This window comes from Micromys minutus (genome assembly GCF_963924665.1).
Source record: "Micromys minutus genome assembly, chromosome: 18".
Classification (NCBI taxonomy): Eukaryota; Metazoa; Chordata; class Mammalia; order Rodentia; family Muridae; genus Micromys; species Micromys minutus.
The window spans coordinates 535,826-557,381 of record NC_137953.1 but is presented as its reverse complement, the minus strand read 5'-3'; the positions used below and the strand labels follow the sequence as shown (position 1 = coordinate 557,381).

General features: G+C 43.1%; 1 protein-coding gene across 1 annotated transcript in view; it reads right to left on the bottom strand.

The window, feature by feature from the left end:
• Positions 1 to 3,465: 3,465 nt before the first annotated feature.
• RAB7A (RAB7A, member RAS oncogene family) overlaps positions 3,466 to 21,556 on the bottom strand; it is a 34,469-nt gene continuing 16,378 nt past the window's right edge. The window contains exons 2-6 of the mRNA XM_080932525.1: positions 18,977 to 19,037; positions 15,930 to 16,056; positions 8,811 to 9,029; positions 7,979 to 8,107; positions 3,466 to 4,519 (exon numbers count right to left, since the gene is read on the bottom strand). Of these exons, the coding sequence (XP_080788651.1) occupies positions 4,424 to 4,519; positions 7,979 to 8,107; positions 8,811 to 9,029; positions 15,930 to 16,056; positions 18,977 to 19,029 (624 nt within the window). The 5' untranslated portion in view covers positions 19,030 to 19,037 and the 3' untranslated portion in view covers positions 3,466 to 4,423. The remainder of the gene's footprint in view (positions 4,520 to 7,978; positions 8,108 to 8,810; positions 9,030 to 15,929; positions 16,057 to 18,976; positions 19,038 to 21,556) is intronic.

Sequence of the window (21,556 nt, the reverse complement as noted above, 5' to 3'; positions counted from 1 at the left end):
CACATTGCCCTGATTCAGTGGCAGAAGTGCCAAGAGTGATGAGCACCCATCAGATCCTAAGAGACAAGCTGTGTGCTGTAGAAAGCAGAACTAAAGAGATGCTGGCAGACCCTGTAAAGCCTAGAAGATTATGAGTGAGTCTAGATACCGGTGATCACCCTCTGGATGTAATTGTACCCTTTTTCTTCCTTTGGAATTAGGAGAGTGTCGATTTGTTCCATTTGGGTTTTGTGGTAGATGTTTGGGTCCCAGCACAAGCAGATCAATCTTGGGCTTCCCCTGTATATTAATAGGCTACCGACCTGGAGCATCTCTACCTCATCTCCTCGCTCTACTTCCAGCTGTACTGTTAGGTCATGTGAGGCTGGGGCAGAGCACCCATCACATAGGCAAATGGGGCTTCTGGATCTATTAAAGGAAGACAATGGGAGATAGTAGGGTCTGAGCTATGGGTAAGGTACAGAAATCCTACTATTTAGTCTGGTCTCTTCCTGGGACAGATTAGACCTCACTAGCTGCTCTCTGCTGACAGACTGAGAGATACTGCCACTCTTACCCAAGACTTCTTTCTCCTCCTGTCTCACTGCAGAAAGAACAATCTATTCTAAGAAAGGTACAATCAGCTGCAGGCAGAATTAGATTTTCAGAAACTCAACCCTGTCTCTCTTTCCTTTTGTCAGGAGGCATGGCCCCAGGTATGTTTCCCTTGCAGAAATTCAGACCCACTTATATTCATTCACAGAGCCTTCCTGTTAGCAGAGTCTCAAGACATCAGAGGGTATCACAGACTTTCAGTCACTTGGTCACCCAGGTCTTGCCAAAATAGTCTAACATTGGTAAAGATCAGTTTGATCCTTCATGCCCATGGATGCTCATGAACAGGATGAGTTCAGAGACTTTATAATGCATGACTCTATAGGTAAATTCATCTGGACAAAATGAGGACAGGTACTGGGTGCAGCCAGTTTTACTGAACTCGCAGTGAGTTCCCTATTCATTGCAAACCACTAGTTCAGTTTTAGAGAACAAATGCTTTTTGTGTATACATTAGGTTGTCACCTGCTGCAATGAGAAGCTGGCTCTGGAGAGGGCCAATACACTTTCAAACCTTTGCTTAGATCAAGGGAGTTACTGGTCTATTCTCCATAATAATTGCAAGGACTTAAAAAACAAAAATGTACATCTAATCAAAGTTTGTGTTCTTTTGACTTTTATTCAAATATTCCACAGTAGTTACAGTACCAGACAGGTACCTCCTGGGTGATCAGGAACCATATTCAGAGGCTATCCTAATGTGCTCACAGGGATATAAAGGTAGACTCTTTTTATCCTTGCCCAAAGCTAAGTTTTAGAGGATTGTAGGGCATCTCTCATTAACATTAACTATGAGGGGGGTCTCCTATTCCTCTGTTCAGGGCCATACCCCACATGGAGCTCTACCCTATGCAGTAATCTACAAAGAGCAAAAAGTCAACAGGGAGGAAAAGTTCCCTCCATACTTTCACGCAAAGCCATGGTCAAGCAAGCCCCTGACACAGATGGTATAACTGGCAAAAGGAACCTAAGGGGCCAGAGGTTCCCTCTTGCCTGTGACCTCTGCCGGAGGACCAGATCCTTAAATGGCCTTGGCAGTAAAAAATAAACCGGAACTATGATTAACTATGGCCACATCTATGGCCTTGAAAATAGAGCCAAGAAACAGAATGGTTGGCATGCCTTAAAAATTAAAGGCAGCAGTTCTTCTCAGCCTGTGGGTAGTGACCATTCAATAAACACCTATTTCTAATGGCCTCAGGAACGGAGACTGCTCAGTAGCAAATTTACAGTTATGAAGTAGAAACAAAAACGTATGATTAGGGGTTCCTAGGACCATCAGAAATACATGTTTTCCTATGTTCACAACTGCTGGTTTAAGAGTATCACACTCCCTGAACATTATACATAAATCTGTATAATCAGTATGGGATATTTACATTGTTTCTAGTGATTTTCTTCTTGCTGGGAAAATTGTTGATATGATTGGGCATCATGACCTTGCCCAATGTCCTCAATTCAGCACTGCAGCACCCACCTGCAGCCAAAAGAGGCAGGCCTTTAAAAATATAAAAATCAAATGATTAATTTCTTCTCTCTCTGGCTCTCTCTAGAAGCCACCTAGGAGGGTCCTTCTATGACTCTATCCATTCTGACAGCTGAAAGCAGATCCTGGGGTTTACTACTCAAGACCAGCCATGGACATGGGAACAGCTGCCCTACAAGTGAAGGAATGCCAGGCCAGGCCACTCCAGTCATCCAATCTACACATGAACCACCTGCTCTCTGAAGGTAGGGCCTGGGGGTCAGATGGAGCCAAGGTTTCCAACCTTTCTGCTTCCATTTCCCCAGTTTTGGGACTATAGGTATAAACTATTTTGCCCACTTACTTTAATTTCTGAGATTTTTAAAGTTTTTGAGTCAGTGTCTTACTCTAGCCCTCACTGGCCTTGAATTGGTGACAGCCTTCAAGGCCAAGAGGCTGTGAAAAGGTCATGATTTACCACACTTAGCTTCAGCCACATTTTGTTTCTAGCAATCAATCTTTGTGCCTTCCTGTTAATTTTAGATACTTTGGGGCTGGAGAGATAGCTCAGAGGTTAAGACTGACTGCTCTTCCAGAGGTCCTGAGTTCAATTCCCAGCAACCACATGGTGGCTCACAACCATCTGTAATGAGATCTGATGCCCTCTTCTGGTGTGTCTGGAGACAGCTACAGTGTACTCACATAAAATATATTAAATATTAAATAAGTAAATATTAAAAAAAATTTTAGACACTTTGTTTTTTGGTGGAGATATACTACAGTTTTTATCTGAAAGCTCACCAGCAGTTAGGGGCTGCTGTTCTGAGAGAACGTGTTCTTTATTCTTTATTCTATGTTCCTCTTTCCCAATACTGTGACAAAGAAAAAGAGCCACACTAGGGTAGGTATTCTAAGGATAAGCTGGAAGGCACCCTTGCCTCTGAGTACCACTGGGAGTCCGATGAACAAAGAGAATGTCCCCACACAGCTTAAATCTTTGAGAGAAAAACAGACAGAGAGCAGCTGTTCTTTGTTCTTGTTAAATTTTATTGGCATCACGTTCATCTCTTTACAGGAGAACTCAGCCTACACCCTAGAATGTAGACCTCTGGAGAGGAAGTGCTCTGGGAAGCAAGCCATGATGCAGGGCAGGACCTCGGGAAGGGACAGAACTGCCAGGGCTCAACCCAAGAGACTGTGGGTTAGTGCTGGGCCACACTTGGATGGGTGGGAAAGGAGGGTCTGCTAACCTACAGGTACCACAACCCTGAAAGGAGTGCCTTCTAGAACAAAGGTAGAGTCATCGGGACAGGTCTGGTGAGGTTCTCCTTTCCTCTTTGAGTAGGACAGTGATCTAACAACTAAGGGCATCAGAAAGGGTTGAACAGAAGAAAAAAAAACAGAAAGGGAGAAAATGAGAATTTTAATTTCTGAAGTAACAGCAATTTATCCATTGTATACACTACTGTATTATGCAAATCAACCTTTTGGAAAATTTAGACACAGAAGGGAACTGTCTAGTTCAGTTTTCTCTCTGGAGAGATGAAAAGCTTTTTGGCTCTTAAGTCTGTGATAAAAGGCGTACATAATTCGTGTCTACTGTACAGAATACTGCCTCTAGCTGGACTTCCAAATTTGCGTCTCTAACACTCTGTAATACAGACAGGGTTCAACCCTTCACCTTGCACGCCTAGGTTAGAGGAACCAAACACACAACCCAGGAATTCCTTACACTAATTTATACATTTTAATTGGTTGCATATATTAACATGTACTATAAGATTCTTTTCTAAGAAGCATTACATAATAAATGGATACTGTAAAAAGATCTGATTAGTTAAAAGTAACAAGCATTAACAGATACATACAAAACAGCCTGCTCAGAATGGAGCCTGGGCACCAGCCTTCCCACAGGACCTTCAAGGAGGGTAGGGGTAAAAGACTACAAGACCGTTTAAAAAAAAAAAAAATCAGGTAATTAGACATAGATGAACTGTGAACAGTTCTCTCACTCTCCAGTGGACAAAAAGAGTAAGCTTTCCATGCCCACTGCACCCCAGAGCACCCAGGGTCTCCGCCATATGCCACACACAGGGGTCACAGTGAGCAGCTGCCCCAGGAGCCCTGACAGGCACAGGCTGGAGTTTGCTTGCTGTGTGTGTGTGTGTGTGTGTGTGTGTGTGTGTGTGTGTGAGTGTGTGTGTGAGTGTGTGTGTGTGTTGGATTAACTGGTGGAGTTTCTTTTGGCAGCTGGATGTGAGAGCTCACGTTCTGGTCTGTTTAGAGGAGGAGGGACGCATATTGAAGGCCTACGTGTGTGTTCTTGGTCTGTGAAGGACTCTGTGCTCTGTGCTCACTGCCACTTCAACAACTGCAGCTCTCTGCGGAGGCCTTGGCCCGATCATTCTTGTCCAGTTTGATGGGTTCAGGGAATTCATTGTATAGCTCCACTTCTGTTTCCTGGATAGGGGGACACAGAGAGAGAGAGGCTGATGACTGGAGTCACAGGGATAGATCCTAACTGTGCACCCATAAAAGGGTGGCAGACTTTTGAGGAGATTCAACCAGCAGGAGCCATAGCTATACTGAGCAGCCAGAATGTGTTCTGACCACTGTGGACCACACCTAGGTAAGGAGCTGGATTTCTGTCATTCTGTCACAGGGTTCATGTCATCACCAGTGTGAACTGTCAGCTAGGGCCCTGCTCAAGGCTCCATGGTCCTAGGTTGCTCTCATATCTACCAGCTCTCACTCAATTTTCTAGGCTGTTGTCTAGGAGCTGGTTTCTTCCTGGTGCTTGTTTCCCACATACTGTAGCCAAAGGAGCAAAGCTACTGGTGATGCCCATGCTGCATGAGCAGATAAGGACTTGAGTCCCTTGGGTCTTCTCTCAGGAGTAACAGAGTGCCCACACACCAAGCCCTAGGGCCCACCCCACAGCACTGGACCAAAGAAGGGGGAAACATTTCCTACACCAAGTGTGTAACACACTGGTCCTGATGTACTGACAAAACTGGACCGCCATCACATCAGAATGCTCATCACCCCAAAAGGAAACACTGTGCTGAGCAGCAGCTCGTTCCCCAGCAAGTGCAGGAGTGGAAGCTAGGACTTCACATATGCTATGTAAGCACTCTGCCAGTGGGTTGTTTTGTTAGTCCAAAGTTAGTTGTTTGTTTTGGGTCTTACTCTATAGCCCAGCCTGGTCTTGGATTTGTTTTGGCCTCTGTGTTATATAGTCTTGCTCCTGCTCTATTGTTCCGGTTGCCAGAGAAGTGTCTGGAGTACCTTTGGTTCGGACAATCACCAGTTTGTGAACAATTGTATTGTTTTGACTTCTTGGTTACTATAAACAGCAACACATTTATATTCCTGTCAGCACTAATATACACATTTAATATAAAAAGCAAAGAATATGAGTAACAACCTTGGACAGAATGGGTGTCAAGTTTGTATGTTGACACCCTCATTCCCCCATGTGCCTACTTATGCTTAGAGTCTTCAGACTAGACAAGGTTATCTGTGACATTATCTCTCACAGGACTTTTCAGACATATGTATTTGAATGTATCCCAGGCAGGCTGAACTCCTAAATCCTCCTGCCTCCACCTAGTGCTAGGAGTCTAAGACATGTACTACCATGCTAGATTATGTGGTACTAGAGATGGACTGCAGGATCTCTCTCACACATGCCAGGAGAGCCCTCTCTACCAACTAAACTCAAGCTTCAGGGCTTATTGTATATGTTGCTCCCTGGACAACAGAAAGCATATTATCTTGCTCTCTGAGCAAAGCTGCCCTGTGTAGACACAGCAAGACAACCATCTATATGCCAGGGGAAGTCCCAGACTACAACTGTGACAACAAAATAAAATGTTTTCTGTATGAGCTGCCTGATCTGTGGAATTTTGTTATGGTTGTCTTATCTGTTACTCTTGAGATGACTCAGTGGTTAAGAGCACTGATTGCTCTTCAAGAAGTCCTGAGTTCAATTCCCATCAATTCATGGTGACCCACAAAAATCTGTAATGGGATCTGATGCTCTTCTGATGTCTGAAGACAGCCACAGTGTACTCATATAAATAAAATAAAATAAAGATGCTGAAAAATAAAGATGGCACAGGTAACTGGGATTCTCAACATGTGAGTCATGACTTGCCTTGGAGGTCACATATCAGACATCCTACACACCAGACATTTACATTACAATGTATTATGTAGCAAAATTATAGCTATGAAGAAATAGTTTGGGGGTTACAACATGAGGAACCGCATTAAAGGGTTGCAGCCTTAGGAAGTTTGAGGAGCCCAGCCATGGCCAGGGCAGTTTGTGCGTGCTGGAAGAACATGAATGATTTAAACAAAGGTTACACTTCAAGGGGACAACAGCTACTTCCTAACACTCAAATTCACTAGAAATGGTGTTCTTTGAAGGGAGAAAGAACTGAGAATGGAGTCCCACCAGACCTTTAAAAGGTATCGGACAGATGACTTTTTGTTGTTAGGGACTTTGGTGTTTTTTCTATGTAGCCTAGGATGTCCTAGAACTTGACATCCCCCTTTCTTCTTACCTTGGCTGAAATTATAGTAAGTGCTGAAATTATAGGCAGATACCACCACACCCAGCTAAGATGGTCTTTTCTTTCTAGGACCAAAAGCTTTTAAATACAAAAACTGGGGGGGGGGGGGGGGGGGGGGAGGAAAATGGAGGGTAGGTGAAGGTAATGTCTACTCACTAAGAGTTCATAAGTTCACTCTGGGCACATTCAGAAAGGGGGATGTCAAGTTCCTCAGAAAGGATCATGTGTTGTTATAAGGGCCCTTGATGAGTCAGGGAACTAAAAAAGCTTCATTCTAAAGGTATCCTGGTCTGGAAAATTCAAAAGGACACCAGTAAAGAAAAGATGAAATACTAAGATGACCAACAAACCTCTTGAGAACATGCTGGCTATTCACAGTAAAGAGCGTAGGAGGAGAGGTTCAAAGGGACAGCACTCTGAAGGTGGCAACTGAAAGTCAGCAGTTCACAGTTGACACCCACAGCTTGTTAGTTTGTTTTAATTAAATTCCCCCCAAAACTGTTACAAACCCTAGGACCTTGCATATGCTAAGAAAACACTCTATACTGAGTTACACTTCCAGACCTACTATGTTTCCCTAGCTGTCCTTGAATTTACCATCCTGCCTTGACTTCCCTAATACTTGGAATTGGAGGCCTGTATCACAGGCCCAGCCTCTATCCTGCCTTAGCTCACAGAAGTATCTTCTCACAGAAGAGGGTAGCTGGGAGCTCTGGGTTCCTTGATGTAGTTTTCTTGTAGCTCTTACTTGTGTATGTACATAACTACTCTCAGGAAAAAACAATTTCCTGGTATTGAGTTGTTTGGTAATTACAATCACCCTCTGAAGTTGGCAGCATTGGTCCTGATGAGGGGCACATGCTCAGACATGAATGACTAAACAGAAGCTGGGATGTGATTCAAGTTTATCTTGTTAAACAGAAGCAGGGATTTGGTTAGAGACCCCTAAGTGGCCTGGTTGGCTAAAACAGGAAAGCAAACCAACCAACCAACCAACCAACCCAGGGACAAGCAAGCTCACATCTCTTTCACAAGGATGTCCTTGTTCTGTTCCCAAGGTTTTGCTGTGTCTGGACCTTACTATTCAAGGACCAGGCAGCTCTGAAGTGCTCTCTATCTTAGGAAAGTGTGCTATCACCAAGCTCTGCCCCATCTGTGTGTTTCAGATGACTGATAAAGCCGTGGATCTCACAGAGCTGGGGCAGACTCTGTCCTGACCTATCCATTCAGAGAAGCACTTTAGTTTGTCCAAGATGCAGCTAGGGAAGAGAGACATCTAGGAAAATACATTAGACCTTACCAGAGGGCACCATGCAGCTTGAGGGCCCTGGAGACCCACCTGTTTAAGGGCATTCCGAGCAATTGTCTGGAAGGCCTGCTCCACATTGATGGCCTCCTTGGCACTGGTCTCAAAGTAAGGAATGTTGTTTTTGCTGTAGCACCATGCCTGTGCCCTCTTTGTGGCCACCTATAGGAGGGAAAAGGACACTAGTGACACAGCAGATGATGACTCAACCCTCCCCAGACAGTACATGTGAGCACACATCTGGGATGGAAGAAGAATGTGGCCTATAGTCTTGCAGGTCAGCTCATTCTGCCGCCCACACGAGGGACCCAAACTCCAGTTATCTCTGTCCATAGACAGACCATGTGGCCCTTAGACCACTGGACGAAAGCCAAAGGAGAGTGAGTGATCCTCCTGAGGTCCATAGCTCATCTCTAATATGAATCCTGTTTCCCTTACTCAGCTAGGGCCACCTGTTCAGAAGTGGCAGGTAGTACAGACTTTCCTGCCCCTGTCTCAGACAAGAAACAACAAAATCTGGAAAAAGATAGAGATATCAGAAATAAGCTGAGCTATAATTTAGAACAAAACTATGTTCCAAAAGAATTGCTGTGTAGAGTTACAACAGAGAAACATGACTCAAGCTCATAGCACTCCTCCTAGCCCAAAATAAGAAGAGCAATTTTTTTCCCTTTAAGGTACAAAAGGGGAACTGAGATGAGAATGAAGATTGCCCCATACCAAAGCTGGCTGGGGTCAGCTGGGGGGCGGGAGACCTAGGTGACAAGCACTCCCACCTACCCCCTTCCCACGTTATTCTGAGCTCTGAACTCTCAGGTCCCAGAGGAGCTCGGCCTGTGATGGCAACTGCAATGTTGGCACTTACTTGTCTGTTTTCCAGATCAATCTTGTTTCCCAACACAACAAAAGGGAAGTTCTCAGGATCCCGGGGGCTGGCCTGGATGAGAAACTCGTCTCTCCAGCTGTCGAGGGTTTTGAATGTGTTGGGGGCAGTCACATCAAACACCAGAACACAGCAATCTGCACCTCTGTAGAAGGCCACACCAAGAGACTGGAACCGTTCTTGACCAGCTGTGTCCCAGATCTGTAAGACACAGAACACATCTTTAGGAGATGCTGGGCAGTGTGTATGTGTATACACAATACAGGAGACTCCTTTCTTCTCCCAGGTGTGCACCTACAACATGAAGCTACAGCTGCAAGCAAGACTAATGGATTCTGGGGGGAACTTTCTGCTGTATGTAGCCTAGGCAGGTCTTGAACTTGCAATTCTCCTACCTCAGCTTTCTGGGTGTTAAGATTTTATAGGTTAATCTATAGATTCTTAATAATGTCACTTCTTTAGTCAGTGGTTTTTGTTTTTAACATAAAACAAAAATTAGCCAAAAATCTCTGAAGTTGGCAGTAGATCCCACTGGTTAAGCACAGACACTGCTCTACAGGGCCATGTTCAGCTTAGGGACAAAGGGCATATGGAATCCAAAGACATAGAAGATATAAAAATGAATTAAAAAAAAAATCAAGAAAATTGTGTTGTATTCCCAGTAAATGTTGAAAATTACCTTCCCTTCAAACTTACAAAGTAAGTCTGTCAATTAACAAGAACAAAAATGCATGGGGCTGGAGAGATGGCTCAGCGGTTAAGGGCACTGACTGCTCTTCCAGAGGTCCTGAGTTCAATTCCCAGCAACCACATGGTGGCTCAGGGCCATCTGTAATGGGATCTGATGCCCTCTTCTGGTGTGTCTGAAGACAGCTACAGTGTACTCACATAAAAAATATTTTCTTCTTTCCAAAATCCATATGTGTATATATATATATTTTTTAAAAGAATTATTTATTTTATATATGATACACTGTAGCTGTCTTCAGACACACCAGATCCCATTACAGATGTCCGTGAGCCACCATGTGGTTGATGGGAATTGAATTCAGAATATATGGAAGAGCCATCTCTCCAGCCCTGTATTCATATATTTATTTATACACTAGTGATATGATAATCTGGGCAGATGTTACGGATGGAACTAAGGTAAGTTTTAATATTGCCACTGTAATTCTTTTTCTTTTTTTCTTTTTTTTTAAGAGTAAACCTATGGCCAGAGAGATGGCTCAGCAGTTAAGACCACTGCGACTCTTCTATGTACTCGGGTTTGATTCCTGGCATCCACATAGCAGCTCATAATCTCAAATTCCAGGGGATCAGATCCCTTCTGCTGCCTGTGTGCCCCAGGTAGGAATGTGGTGCAGAGAGATCCATGCACATAAAACATTACCTCCATGACACTTTTTCTGAACTCTCCAGAAGTAAATGGTGCCTGAAGAAAAGGTCTTACACCAATAGTGCTCTGCTATAAATCTTTTCCAACTCACCATTTCTCATATCCAAAATTATCAGTATCCCATTGCTTATTATACTGTACTTTAGTATAATTAATTATACTTCATTCCCTGGCCATTCATCCTCATATACAGAGCTGCAACGAATACTCTCGTCTTTCTCCTTGGGCCAAAGGTTAAGATGAGGTTTAAACCATAGACAGAAACAAAGACTGGGATGGGGAGCTGTGGGACTGGGAAGAGCTGGTCCAGAGCAAGAGTGGCGTCAAGACACATCCAACCTTGGAAATCTCATCCTGAGATCGGCAGGAAAGGAGCTAACCCCCACCCTACCCCCAGTTAAAGGAACTATCTTACTAAAGCCTACCTGCTGAGAGTCTGTTCTAGTCATGCTCACTCACCGACTGAGGTCTCCATCAGCCCCTAGCCATTCTTGCCTTGATTTCCCGCTTAGGCCACAGGTTGTTACTGCTGTGATCATGCTGTTTTATGGCTGAGGGATGGAGGAGTAGAAACACAAGAAACCGCTATGCTGGTAGATGTGTCCACACTGCAAAAGAGCACAATGCCTGCCTACCCACTCTACCTCCACATTTCTCCAGTTCCCTGAAATATGGCTTCCAGGCTATTAAGGTTTGTCTGTGTCCTGCCATTTTCTGTACTCGGCCCACTTAGCAACCAGCTTCCTGTGAACACATGCTCCATGATCAAGGACTACTGTATCTGAGAGTAATATCATTCAGGGTTAGATTAAGGTGCTCTTGTACAACTTTCAGCTTTTATGACTTGTTCTCACTTCTCTACTTGTCACGTGCACATTTTTACTTTGTGTGTTTTTCTGTACGACCTGTGTCCCCCCCTTAGAGTTCCCAGCAAACCCCCACCACCTGTGCCCTATCCCACGAGCCTTCTGTGTCTAAGCTAATGCCACTGCTTCAGTGACACCATGCGTACCAAGTTTAGAGTGTATATACACATCTACCTGTCTGTATCTAGTATTGCACATTTATTTGTAGCTTTTTCCTCAACAGTGTGAGAAATGTGAATGGTGAAACAGCTGTTGCTATTCCACTGGACCTCACAATGTGTAACTCCAATCCTGGTTTCTTTACAGTAGGACTCAATGTAACAGCCACACCTGAGGACTCACTTAACAGTAGGCCATGACTTTAGTAAGCACTAAATGGATTTCCCTCTGTATCATTATTCTTAGTCAGTCTAATAACTACTCCCATGGGATTAGGTACTATAAGTAATTACAAAATACATTTAAAGTTTAATTTATACAGGGGGATGTCTTTACATTCTATATAGACATGACAAATCAATTTTTATATAAACATGTAAAATCAAATTTAGAAAATTTGTTTTTAATTGTTTTATATTCATGTTTTGTCTGCATGTGTGTCTGTGCACTACTTGCATGCCTTGTATTCAAGGAGGCCAAAAAGGGTGTCATATTCCAAGACTGTAGTTACAGATGGTTCTGAGTCCCACTGTGCATTCTGGAATTCAAATTCTTCTGGAAGAGAGTAGTAGCCAGTGCTCTTAAACTGAGCCATCTCTCCAGTTGTTACATTTACCCTTTTTAAGATGGGCTCTAATATACACTGACCTTGAACTTTATTTTGTAGCTAAAGATAGCCTTAAAACAATTCTGATCGTCCCACCTACAACTCTCAAAGACTGCTGGGATTATAGGTATGCACCACCACACTCAGTTTTATGTTGTGCTGGGGACTGAATCCAGAACACTATGCAAGTAAATGTGTGACCACCTCAACCGCACAAACATGAAGCTCTGGACATAAGGAAGTGTCTTAGGACAAATGCTGTGAAGACACCAAAGGAAACCACACATACTTTCTTTGTTCCATCGTGGTAGAGGTGGAACCCAGGGCCTCATGCATCATAGCAAGCATTCTATCTGGGATGACTCTTCTACCCTTTGCACTTAGGTTTACTTTATTCTTACTTATTTGTCTTTGTTGTGGGGTGCTTGTGAAGGCCAAGAGAAAAAAATCCTGTGCTTTTCATTACCAGAGTTCTAATTCTAAAAACAACCTGCTGACTACACCTTTTGAACACCACCATACTGCTCTGTTGCTATGGAGAGTTGGCAAGCATATGGCTGCTGCTTCCTTGTCCTTGGTGGCATTGGCTCTTCTTTAGTCTTTTGAGAGTGGGATCACTGTTATTCATGAACATTTTTAATTGATTCCTCCTGGAAGTTGAGATTGCTGGATCCCTGAATTGGCGTAATGTCAGTTCTGGGAAATTCTTGTCAAATTTTATCTTTGATCTATTTTCTTTATTCCTTTATATTCTTTTATATATGGCTCAATGAAAGAGCACTCCTAGGCATGTGTAAAGACAGAACAAAAATAAAAACGAGTGGATGTGGCCTCACAAACCTTCTTATTCCATTTCTTTTATGTAGATCCTCTCTGCTACATCCAATCTACTGTTAACTAAAATTTCCAAAGGTTTTTCATTCTTTTCTCCTTAAATCTATATTGCCTATCGGTTCTCTGTAAATATAAGGGTTTTTTTCCCCTAAATTAAAATCAGTGTACTGAGCTGTAATAAGTAGTCTGTGGTAGAACACCTTATCTTGTAGGAGGCTCATGAACTAACACTGCCCACCCCCCAAAAGAAAAGAAAGGTCTAATATGTTAACCAGGTCTGATAGTTCGTGCCAGCATTCTTAGCACTTGGGAAGACAAAGGTAAAAGACTTGCACTAGTTTGAGAGTAGCCTGGGCTATATACAGTGAATCTCCAGCTGTCAAGGATGACCCTAAACTAGCTGTGAAATGGACCTGGCTCCTTTGTAAGTATAAAAAGCACTCTTAAAGACAACGACAAAGGAGGTCACCACTGGGTTCTTTTGTGTGACATCTTCCTTTTCTCATCTTTTAATACAAGCTGTTAAGACTCTTAAGAAATATGTAGGGCTCACTCCAGACTGCCCCTTCATTCAGAAGCTGCTACCTCAACTCGCTCTCTCTTCTGTCGTATGGGTCCGCAGTTTGGCTCATTTGGTGCTATATCTGTGGAGATACATTGCAGCAATGAGTGTGGCTAGATCTCAGTTCTCAACCCTGTGCTGGGTGCACAGATGATGCAGGTCTATGCAGCTCCAGCGTTTTACCAGCACCTGTTCCCCCAGTGCTGTAAAGAACACCAGCCTCCCTGCCCTTCCTCCAAGTCACACACTCTTTCTGGGGACTCTTAGGGCTGTCATTTGGTTTCCTGCATTCTTGGGTTCCTTTTCTTTAATTTGTCTGTTTTGTTGTTTTTCTAAGACATTGTCTTACTCTGTAGCTCTGGATGTTTTTCCCTATGTAGAACAGGCTGGCCTCATAGAGGTCCACAGAACTGACAAGAGGTCCACCTGCCTCTGCCTTCCAAATATTGAGATTAATGGCATGCACAATGACACCAAGCAAGACTCAGGTTCTTTCTGAACCCTTGTCCAACCCCTAATTACCTATGCTTCTAGAGGTTAACAGTGCCTTATACTTATTTTGATAGGTATCCCCCCCCAGTTCTAAATTTTCCATATCCTCATTTTTTAAAGCAGCCTTTTCCATTTTGGTTTCTATTCCTGTTTTTAAAAAACGGTAGTCACTGTAAAGGTAATAACTTGTGACATGATTTCCTCAAATGGCCAGGAGCATATCCTCTCATTCACACAGTAATCCTAGTTTTTGTTACAAATGGCATGTGCTTCTGTTAAATTCTGCAACTGGGGGATTCCTATTCTTTGAAGAGTATAAACTTACATTCTACACACATGAAGTTGAATCTGGATATACAAACCTTTAATTTAAAATACGAGCCAATTAAGTAAGAGTTCTTACCTTATAGTGATTGCCTGTCTGTCTTCTATCTCCCTATTGTAGTGCTGGCCATACAGATGCTCTGCTTGTGTCTCTGGTTTTACATGGGCCCTGGGAATTTGAGCATGGACCCTCATATTTTGCATAGCAAGAGCTCTTTCTTTATCCATGGAGCCATCTCTCCAGCCCCACATGTGTTGTTGTTTTAGTTATGTGTATGCTCAGATGGTGCACACCTTTAATCCTAGCAGTTAGAGGTGATTACTTCTGAGTTCAATGACAGCCAGGGCTACAAAGTGAGATCCTGTCTAAGAAAGATGGATGGATGGACGGACAGACCTCAAGTTGTTTTCCAATCTGCATACTCATTCCATGGTACACATGTACTTGTATACAAGTGAACACACAAGCACATATATCACAAACAATTTAAAAATTTCGTGGTGACCGACCTAAGTCCCCACCCCCCCACCCCCGACCTAAAAGATGTAAAACTCAAAGATGTTCTCCTGTTTCTTTAGTTTGGTGTTGCTGTACCAACTACCTTAGTGAGATCATGGACCAGAGCACAAGGCAAAAATATTGGGATTCTTTTTCAAGAGGTGTTGGTGCACAAGCCTGTGTACACACTGCATAAAATGCCTCAACAGTGTATACTAATACACATGGGACATGAAGGTGAGCAGACAACATGAAAACACTAGATCAGCTTAACAGAACCCAACTTTATTAAAAAGGTTTCTATTATGTGTTTGCCTTCACTTGTGCACCAAATTGCCTAGAGCACAGGAGGGTGTCAGATCCCTTAGAACTGAAGTTATAAACAGAAGTGCTGATAACTGAACCTGGGTCCTCTGTAAGAGCAGCTAGTGCTTTTAATCATTGAGTCATCAATTTAGGATAGTCAGTAATAAATAGTTAAATACACCTTAATATCTGTTGTAAGAAGTTAGGAAAGATTTCAGAGGTGAAGCATTGGACAAAAAAACTAAGATAAGCTATGGGACGGTTCATGACTTTAACCCCAGCATCCCGGCGCATCTTTTTGAGTTCAAGGTCAGCTAAGGATACCAACCTCTCCAAAAGAAAGATAAATTAAGATGTTTTAGAACACAAGAAGGAACCTGTAGGTTACTGTTTGGAAAGGAAGAAGAAGGGCTGGAGAGATGGCTTTGCTGTTGAGAACACTGACTGCTCTTCCAGAGGTCATGAGTTCAATTCCCAGCAACCACATGGTGGCTCACAACCATCTACAGGGCAATCTGATGCCCTCTTCAGGCAGGCAGATATATATGCAGCAAAGCACTCATACATTAAATGAGTAAAATTTAAAAAAAGGGGGGGGGGGAGGATCAAAGACAATAAATCTTGTTAAATTAAATTCCTAGTTGTCTTGTAATAAATCTGAAATTTATTGGGTTGTAGCTTAGTGGCAGGAACATGTGCACTCAGCCTGCATGAGACTTGAATTTCATCTCCACCTTGCTCCCAACCATGGTTTTACTGGTTACCTTCTATTTTACCCAACAACCCTACCTGTAGCCATTATCCATTATCTACAAATATAATGCAAAATTTGAAAAGCAGGGAGATGTGACAGATAGTTTAGATACAATAAGCTAAGCTGACATGGGAGCTCAACAGGTAAAGTGCCTTGCACATAAGCTCCATTCATGACCTACCTGTGTTCAATCCCTAGAACCCACATAAAGGTAGAAAGAGAACCAACTCCACAAAGTTGTCACCCCTCCCCCGCTCTGTAAAGCTAACAGTCTGGTTACTGGCTGAGAAGTGTCTTACCTGCATGGTAACAAGTCTGTCATCCACCATCACCTCCTTGGTCAGAAAGTCTGCTCCTATTGTGGCTTTGTACTGGTTACTGAACTTCTTATTCACATACTGGTTCATGAGAGATGTCTTTCCAACACTGAAATTAGACAAAACCCACATGTTTAAGTCAAATAAGGGACTAAAAGCAATTTGTGTTTACAATTTTAAAAGTAACCTGACTGGGTTAGGAAGACAGTTCAGTTGGTAGAGTGCCTGCCTGACACACACAAGGCCTGGGTTTAATTAACTCCCAGTACTGAAACAGCTTAAAAACAAAATAAAGCATTTTATTAAAGGAACTTGCCTGTCATGATTGAGAGAAACATCTCCCTCTCAGGGGAGAACCAACAATCACCCTACCATCACATTCTAGTCCCCCCACCCCATAGTGCAGGGGTGGGGCTGGCAGGACAGCTCAGGACGTGTGGCAGTCAGGTTGGCTGCCACTCAGGTTCATTCTCTCTTGTGGAGAGGGTGGGCTTTAAAGTTTCCAAAGACTCTTATCCATTTCCAGTGCTTGTGTGCATGCTTCCACGCTCCACTTTCTACTTTCTTTCAGGTTGTGAATCAAGACATAAGACAGCAGCTGTTTCTGCACCACACCACCATGCAGGTCATGGAATCTCCCTCTGCAGCTGGAAGCCTACAATAAACTCTCGTGTAAGTTGCCTTTGCCATTGTGCCTCATCACAGCAGTAGCAAAGTAAGATAGTGAATGGGGAAAGGCACTGCCAAGCCTAGTGACATGAGTTCAAGCCCCATGATTCACTTGTGTAATGGGGGTGAGGGTTCCTGCAAATTATACTTTGACTTCTACACATGCACTAAGCATGTGCAACAACCCACAGACATAAACACAAATACCCATGCACATGTGCAAAATAAATATATGCAATTTTTCAAAAATACAGGGAGAGGGAAGATTAGCTCTGTGGCAGAGTTCTTTCAATTCCAGCACATTAGTACAAAACAAAACTGCCATCTGAGAAAGTATGGGTAGACATCTGTAACACACACAACACCATTTACAAGCTTCAGTACAGGCAACTCGGGTGGTAGAAGCTAGTGGGACTCTTTTCCCTTCCTGAAGGTACACACTTCTAAAAGGAACTTTGTGAAAAGGTTACTCAGCCACTCCCAGGTGTAATGTGATCACGTAACACCAGGAGGAAGCCACTCATATCAGCAGGCTTTTTTTTGACAGTGAGTAGCCAGAAGAGAATGTTCCAAGACAGGTGTACATGCCTGGAGTACAGTGCTCGAGAGATCGAGGCAGCTGCAATCAAGCCTCAGGTCTACAGACTGGACTGCACAGTGAATTCAGGGGAAAAGAGCCACATAATTTGTCTCAAAAATAAAGCCCAAGCAAAACACAACAAAACAGTGCCTGTATGATGGCTAAAGGTAAAGTTACCTGTTGCCAAGCCTGATAACCTAAATTCAATCCCCAGGATCGCCATAGCAGACGGAAAAACAATTCTTGTTGTACACTGTCTTCTAATGTCATATCCACATGCATATGCACATAGATAATAAAAAATTAAATGTAATTTATAGAAATTCAAAGAATGTTCCTCCCAAAGAATTTTTCCCCCAAGAAAACCACCAAACAAGTGTTCAGTAAGGGAAGGGTAGGGTCAGGGTAATGCAACCTCATGTCAGAGCTAAAGCATTCCATGTCCATGGCTTTCCACAAGAATCTAACTCATGTTCAGACTAAGTGGACCTATACACAGCCTAATGCAGGTATGCTCTTCAGGGGTATAGCTTAGTGGCCGACCACTGGCCTAATATGTGAGGCCTTGATTCTATCTCCAGTACTGCAGCAAATTTAGAATTTACAGGAATAGCAGTGAAAGCGGTAATCCTCAAAGGCCTGGGCAGAACAGACCTAAGGACAGTATGTCATTTCTGACAGTAATGGGCAGGAGACACTACTCCTATACTCTAACCCACTGAAATGCAAGTTCAGAAACAAAATACTTGTGTGAGGGCTCCTTAAGCAACTCAATAGGCCAAACAGACAGAAAATCCATGGCTGTTAAGGAAAGGAAAGAGGGACACAAATGCTTTTATTACTGTTCTTATTGCCTTCTTTCTTAGAGACAGGCCTATGCTGCCCTTAACCTTCCAAGTTGCTAGGATGTCAGGCAAGTACCACTATGCCAAGTTACTATTTTTATACACAAGCCTTTAGTAAACAAGGCTGCCATGAATCATAGAAAAAAACCAAGCCTGAAAACTGGAACAGAAAACAATTGGGAGACAGAAGCAGGCAGATCTCTATGAGCTCAATCAAGGCCCAGCCTGGTCTACATAGTGAGTGAGTTTCAGAACAATGAAAGCTACATGGTAAGACCCTATCTCAAGTCCCCTGCCCCAAACCTACCCCACATTAAAAAAAAAAAAAAAAAAAAAAAAAAAAAAAAAAAAAGGAGGAAAAAATACCTACTAGGCAATTTTAATAGCAATTGAAAAGTGCATTACTTGGTGAGATGAAGATCTAGAAACAAAATGCAGTCCTCCAGTTTAGCTCTTTCATACATGCCTTGGTCAGGCACAGCAGCAGGAAGGCAATACATGTGTGTGCAGAACCCACATCTGGATAGGCAAAGTACTAGCAACAATAGATCATAAAACAGTATTTCCTAGTCTGGCCAGATGGCACAGAAGAGAATCCATGAAAAATGACTATCATTTACTGGGTTCAGACCCCTTTTCCCTCAAAAGAAACCCAAGCCCAAACATGTCAAAAGAAATGGTGGTAAAACTGTGGTACAGTCCATGCCATGCCTAACATGCCCTGGGTTATATTTCAAGGAAAACAGAACCACACAGGAAATGAACACACACACACACACAAGCAAAAATACATACCAAAGGAGTATTTAAATTTCTATTAAATACCAATAGTAAAGGACAGAGGACAGGCCCACAGCAGCATGTGGAAGTCTTAAGATCAGTCAAGATGAATCTCCAAGCCAATCTGTAAGGTCAAATTCATGAGAAACACTTACCCAGAGTCTCCCAGGATGATGACCTTCAGCAACACTTTCTTCCTAGAGGTCATCCTTGAAGCTGTAGGAAGGAGAAAGCACAGGTAAGCTAAAGAAACACTGAGGCAGACACTGTCTCCAGCACTGCTACTCCACCAGGAACTACCACAGCCTTCACTCAGACTGCCCCCCAAGCCTTTGAACCCTTGAGCTAACCTAACCAAAAACCCAGGATGGGCTGAAAGGATGAAGGTGTTCTCTTTCTCAAGTGCTGGGTCCATTACTGACATCAGCAGTTGGGATTAACACTCCAAACAGACTCAAGAGTTCCACAAGTGAAGATTAAGCACTACTTTCTTAGCAAAGGAACCTATTTCTTTCTTTCCTTCCTCCCCCCCCCCTTTCCTCCTCCTTTCTTTCATTTCTTTTGAGTCAGGGTTTCTGTGTAGCTCTGGCTGACCTGGAAGTCACTGTAGACCATGATGGTCTCTAACTCAGAGATCTGTCTGCCTCTGCCTCCTGGGTACTGGGATTAAAAATGTAGGCCACCACAGCCAGCCCACTTTAATCAGTTTAGGAGCACCCTATGCTGGCTAGTTTTATGTCAACTTGACACAAGCTAAAGTCATCAGAGAGGAGGGAGTCTCAACTGAGAAAATATCTCTGTAAGATCAGGCTGTGAATAAGTCTGTAGGCCATTTTCTTAATTAGTGATTGTCAGGAAAGGGCCCAGTCCATTGTGTAGTGTCATCCCTGCTTGGGATTTTGGTCCTGGGTTCTATAAGAAAAGAGGCTGAGCAAGCCATGAGGAGCAATCAGTAAATAGCAATCTTCCATAGCCTCTGCACCAGCTTCTGCTTTGGCTTCTCTCAATGAACTGTTACTCGTCCCTCCTCAAGGTGCTTTTGGTCATGTTTCATCCAGCAACTGTAGCCTAAGGTCCACCCCTCCCCCTTGCAACTACTGAGTGCTTCTTTAAAACACATATATCTAAATATATTCTATCTATATTCTCCATTTTCTAACATTCTCCATGAGGACAGTTTTATTTTCTATGTGCCTGGTGCCAAGCAAAGAATTATCAAACACGAGATTAGTGGATGAACAATACTTCACAGTGCAACTCTAGGGACAACCTTTGTCCAAAAAACTAGGCAGTCTTCGCTTCTATGACCATACGATATGCAAAATGCTGAACCAGCACTGGTCAATCCTTGATCTTCTGAGTTAGTGACTTATCAGAAAATGAGTGGGTTTCAAAAATACTACTTTTTAGCTGAGTATTGTAAGTAAATTGGCAAATACTGGTTGCTATCATCTTAATGTATGTCCCAAACACAGGACAGAGAACAGCAGAACAGAGTCCAGATGACAAGGGAAGAAGTTGCAAGCCACAGTTCAGGGGCTGTGTGCCAACTGCTTTTGCAATGGGTGATAGCACACCCAAGAGCATACAGAAGATACTGTACCGACTGGCTCCCAGGGAAGTGGAATCCTATTTCCCTCAAAGTGACTTTCCATTGTTTCTGACTGTAGATAAGGACAGTGTAAAAATGGGACTGTTATCTCATGAACTAATGAAAAACTATTTGCCATGACAAAAAGCAGATGATCCCTTGAAATGATTTATTTTGAATCACAGTTTCAAAGGCAACAGGTCAGTTGCAAGGACTGTGGGTCCATAATAGGACAGACTATCACAGCAGGGAGGGTGTGGAGTGGAACTTGTGCCATCACAATACAGAAAGCATTCAACAAGAAAGCTTGGGTGCACTAGGCTTCTTCCTGGCCCCTTTTATTCTATCAGCTCCCACCCACCCCACACCTGCAAAGTATGGGATGGTATTACCGACATTCAAAGAATGTCTTCCTACTTAAACTGTCTCTGGGGTCAGCAACATGGCTCAGCAGGTAAAGACCCTTACCTCCAAACCTGATGATCTGTCCTCAATCCCTGGTCCTAAAGCCAGGAAGGAGAGAACCAATGCCTGAAAGTTGTCCTGACCTCCACATGTATGCTGGGACATGCATACACATATACACAAAATAAAAAATTACTTCTGAAAATGCTATCACAGACACACTCAAAGACAACCCTTACACATCTCCTAAGTATCTCTCAGTTAAATAAAGTCGGCAACCAAGATTAACCATCAGACAATGTCTGGCTATTCTCACTGCCCAACCCCCCTGTTCACAGCAGTCTATGACAACCTTTTAAGCTAGGTGACACTGGTAAGGGCCAGGTACAGGGTGTATAAGGAAGTGGAACCCTCAGAGACTATTTCCTTCAGCCACCCATCACACCTAGTTTTTCTATTCTCTAAGGCATAATTAATTACATATGGAGCCTTACTCCCCCTCATCTCCCCAGAGATTGTGTTGACTCAGCAAGGTTTCAGTCTTATCCAAAGTCTAGTATCACTTTTGTTTTGTTTTGCAAGACAGGGTTTCTCCATGTAGCCCCAGCCTGCCTCTGCCTTTACCTTCCAAGTACTTTAATCCCAAGATTAAAGGTAGGCACCACCACTGCCTGTCTAGTATCACTTTTTGAGATGGATCACAATATGCTGATGGAAAAGTTTTATAAAATGAATTTTT